This window comes from Sinocyclocheilus rhinocerous, unplaced genomic scaffold (assembly GCF_001515625.1).
Source record: "Sinocyclocheilus rhinocerous isolate Xijiao unplaced genomic scaffold, SAMN03320098_v1.1 scaffold2653, whole genome shotgun sequence".
NCBI lineage: Eukaryota > Metazoa > Chordata > Actinopteri > Cypriniformes > Cyprinidae > Sinocyclocheilus > Sinocyclocheilus rhinocerous.
Window position 1 is genome coordinate 434,747 of NW_015664693.1, and position 4,475 is coordinate 439,221.

Sequence of the window (4,475 nt, forward strand, 5' to 3'; positions counted from 1 at the left end):
TGTGGATTATTGTGATGTTTTTATCAGCTGTTTGGACTCTCATTCTGACGGCACCCATTCACTGCAGAGCATCCGTTGCTGAGACACTGATGCAATGCTACATTTCTCCAAATCTGCTGAAGAAACAAACTCACCTACATCTAGGATGGACTGAGGGTGAATCATTTTAAGCAAATGTTCATTTTTGGGTGAACTATGCCTTTAAGAAACCCTCCAGAACACCTAAAGCATCACAATGGGCCGTTTTGCACATTCATACACGCTTTAAGTGTTCTGCTGTAATGCAACCGAATGAACAGATGTTGTTTCCCTCACAGATCCAAACTTGAGCACCCCTCCTCCGTTACTCAGGTGGACCGCAGACGTGTTGACAGACATCAGGCCCGTCGAATCCTGAGCCTCCCACAGAAGAGTTCCCTCAAAACCCTGCAGATGAAGACGAGTTCACAAACATCACGTCCTCCAGTGTGAGTGAAACCAGCAGCGGCAGTAACGTGCTATTCAGCATTCAACTACATTAATGATGTTTAAACACTAATCTAGCCACTAGTCATTAGTGTAGGTGGTTTCCTATAAATGCTCTTTTCTCCTCGTGTCACCTTGGGAAGAATGAACTGCTCGACAGGTTTGTAAAACATCCCACCCACACGTGTGCCTGGACTCAGTGCGCTGAAGCGAGCGGTGACCACCGGCTCCTGCAAACACACACACACACAATTTATTTAAATCCACTTAAAAGAAATAATTTACAAGGACATAAGATGCATGTACAAAATACATGTACAAAATCATGGACCAATGGCATACAGCAGATCTTCAAAACACACACACACACACACACGCACACACACACACACAAACACACACACACACAAACACACACGCACACACACACACACACACACGGCTGTAAACGTGTCAACAGGAACACCACAGACTATATTTGCTCAGCTGCAGACAGTGATCTTTTCAGAATAAACCATGTCATGCACAAGTCGATATGTGATTTCTGCATCCTCACTGGGCCTCAAGACGCCATGTCTTACAACATTTGCCCTGCTGGTGCGAGCCAAGAAATGTCATTTCCATCACATCACACATAATCTGTTTATTTTGAAATTCTGTGGTGGTAATGGCATTTTAAGAATAAAATGTGTCTCGTTAAGGCTATTTTATACAATCCTAAATGCACGCACATAATATTCTTACATTTTTGCATGGCCAACTTATTTTATTACAAAAAATAATAACAAAAAATCTTGTCTTTTTTTCTGAACCAGCAAATGTTGTTTCCATCAAATAATTTTGTTATTAATAAATATTCTGTAAAGCAAAAATAAATAAATTAAAAAATTAATTTTCTCTCTATATATTTTCTGAACCAGCAAATGTCATTTTCATATATTTTTTTATATTATCAAATATTCAGTAAAAAATCTCTCTTTATGAATTTATATATATATATATATATATATATATAGAGAGAGAGATAGCTAAATATTTAAATAAATAAATATTGAAATTGTTAATTTCAAAATTCTATTAAAGATGATCATGTTATGTTTTAAAATATAATGATACTTCAACTTATTTTATTACAAAAAATAATAACAAAAAATCTTGTCTTTTTTTCTGAACCAGCAAATGTTGTTTCCATCAAATAATTTTGTTATTAATAAATATTCTGTAAAGCAAAAATAAATAAATTAAAAAATTAATTTTCTCTCTATATATTTTCTGAACCAGCAAATGTCATTTTCATATATTTTTTTATATTATCAAATATTCAGTAAAAAATCTCTCTTTATGAATTTATATATATATATATATATATATATATAGAGAGAGAGATAGCTAAATATTTAAATAAATAAATATTGAAATTGTTAATTTCAAAATTCTATTAAAGATGATCATGTTATGTTTTAAAATATAATTATACTTATATGATAGATGTTCATATTTTAAAAGTGAACATCTGGGTCTTGGATAAGAGTAAAAAACAATAAAATAAAATGCATTTTACAAGAAGCAAGTGCATGAATGATGATTAAAAAGCATAATGAAAAAACAAAATCTTCCTATAACAAAAGGGGAAAAGACTGAAATCTCTTAGTTTTAATGAAAAATAAACCCCGGGACAAAAAAAGTTTTTTCTGATAAGTGCTGCGATTTTCTGCTGAAAATAAAGAAATCTGCATGAATCAAATAGACAGCACAATTTCCTCAAACTCAAAATGTATTATATGAACAGTATTATTATATCAAACATAACAGTCAATATTAGAGGCAAATGCTTGCAGTAAAGGAAGTAGTATTTATAATTTCTAAAGGTCATGCTTACGTCCAGCCACTGTGGTTCATCTGGTTTTATTACAAATATAATCACTCTTTTGTTGGTTTTGATTGCTTCTATTGTCCTCATTTGTAAGTCGCTTTGGATAAAAGCGTCTGCTAAATGACTAAATGTAAATGTAATATCACAGTTAAACTAGACACTGGGCAACATTTTCCCAAAACCAATGGCTTTAAATGCATGAATTCTGTTCGGTTCTAATGCTATAATAAAATACAGTACCTTGTGCATTTTTAACACATGCAACATTACTGGACTTATTGGTAAAATACAATCATAATATGACTATCATTGATTCCTGTCCTATCATTTCTCATGTTTTAGAGGCATCCCGTCAGTCTGTTGACTTCGACGAAGCGTGGAAATGTATGAAATCGTGGCATTAGGCGATGTGTGCTTGCATCACACGGCTGCGTCGACCTCTGCGCTCATCGAGTGAAAGATCAGAGAGACTCCACAATCAAAGGCACTGATGGAGAAGACTTTATTGAATTTGCTCGCCGCACATTTATCTCTGCAGCTCGTCGGAATGAACGATACGTCTCTTGATGTCTCTCCAGTACATTTATCAAGTAAATGAGTAATGTCTAGCGGGATGATGAAAACTCACCTTAAAAAGCCAACAGGATATTTTGGGTTTCTCTTGTGGCAAGAACAAATTGAATGACTTTACAAAGTGCAATCGGAGTTTCTAAAAGAGTGTAATGGAGGACGACTGTTCTGTGCATATCAGTAAATATTGACTGACTGTTCTGTCAGAGAAGTCAGTTTATCAACTTTTAATGGGAAGAAATCATGGACAGGTTGTGTGACGGCCTCATCTTCAAAAACCATGGTTTATTTGGTTTATAATATTGTTAAGTAATGATTTAAATAATTATTAATTTTCATTTGGTTTAGTTTAGTGGCAGGAAAATAATCTAAATTCTTTAGAAAAATAAAACCATTATTATTATTATTTCACTTTATTATTAATGTATTATTAATCATTTAAATTAAAATATAACAACAATCATAACATTATTATTTAATTATATTTTAATTCAAATTTTTTTATAACAATTGTAATAATAATAATAATAATAATCATATCATATAATCATATAACAATTGTAAAAAATAATAATAATCTATATTATTACTGTTTACAACAACAACAACAACATTATTATTAAACAATCATTTACATTAAAAGATAATAATAATAATAATAATAATAATGGTTTTATTTTTATTATTAATGGATTATATTTTATAATTATTATTAAGTAATGATTTAAATTAGATGTAATTCAATAATAATAATAATAATAATAGTTATTATTATTATATATGCCCTATTCCTTGAATGAAAACCATGACCATAAAGAAAATACAACCCAGAAGACAGTTCATATTGGTTCATTTGCATTGAGCACAAAACCATCTAAAGTCAAGCTGACGTTTATGCATTTACAAAGTTGTCATTTTTCATATTTCTCTGTCATGTTCATAACTGTGCATTGTAATATGAATCATTCTCATTTGATTTTAAAGGGCATTTTCGTTTTGTTTTTGCGTTTGTACTGTAATTATAAACCTCCTGTACTGTGATGTTGAGTCTGATCCAGTTGAGAAGCAGTGATTTACAGACTTCATCATCTGATGCGTAATGCTGAGGCTCCAGACTGCGTTTGTGCTCGTACCTCTTGGTCCACCTGGAAGAGCCGGACGGTGACGTTGCCCCTGAAGTCGTCTCGCGGTCCGTTGGGAAAGACGCCCAGCTGAGTGATGACCACCGAGTGAAGGACCCTGAAGTCCAGACTGACGGCAGAGACATCGGACGGCTGCAGTGCAGACGTGTCAGGAACACTCAAGATAGCCATCTCCTGCCCAGCAGCTGAAGCAGAGTTCAGGTTAACTCAATCATTCATGCTTCTGCTTAAATACTCACATTAGTTCAGCAGGCAAATATCAATTCTTTAGAAAAAATAAAACCATTAATAATAATAATAATAATAACAATGGTTTTATTCTATTATTGATTGTTTATGACTATTTATGAAATTCACTATTGTAATTTAGATAATTTAATTAAGTTCTTTTAATAATAATAATTATAATTACTATTTGTATATAT

The 4,475-nt window shown here is 32.4% G+C and overlaps 1 protein-coding gene across 1 annotated transcript in view; it reads right to left on the reverse strand.

The window, feature by feature from the left end:
• LOC107730378 (UDP-GalNAc:beta-1,3-N-acetylgalactosaminyltransferase 2-like) overlaps positions 1 to 4,475 on the reverse strand; it is a 23,857-nt gene that overhangs the window by 8,807 nt on the left and 10,575 nt on the right. The window contains exons 4-6 of the mRNA XM_016541201.1: positions 4,042 to 4,235; positions 600 to 695; positions 316 to 426 (exon numbers count right to left, since the gene is read on the reverse strand). Of these exons, the coding sequence (XP_016396687.1) occupies positions 316 to 426; positions 600 to 695; positions 4,042 to 4,235 (401 nt within the window). The remainder of the gene's footprint in view (positions 1 to 315; positions 427 to 599; positions 696 to 4,041; positions 4,236 to 4,475) is intronic.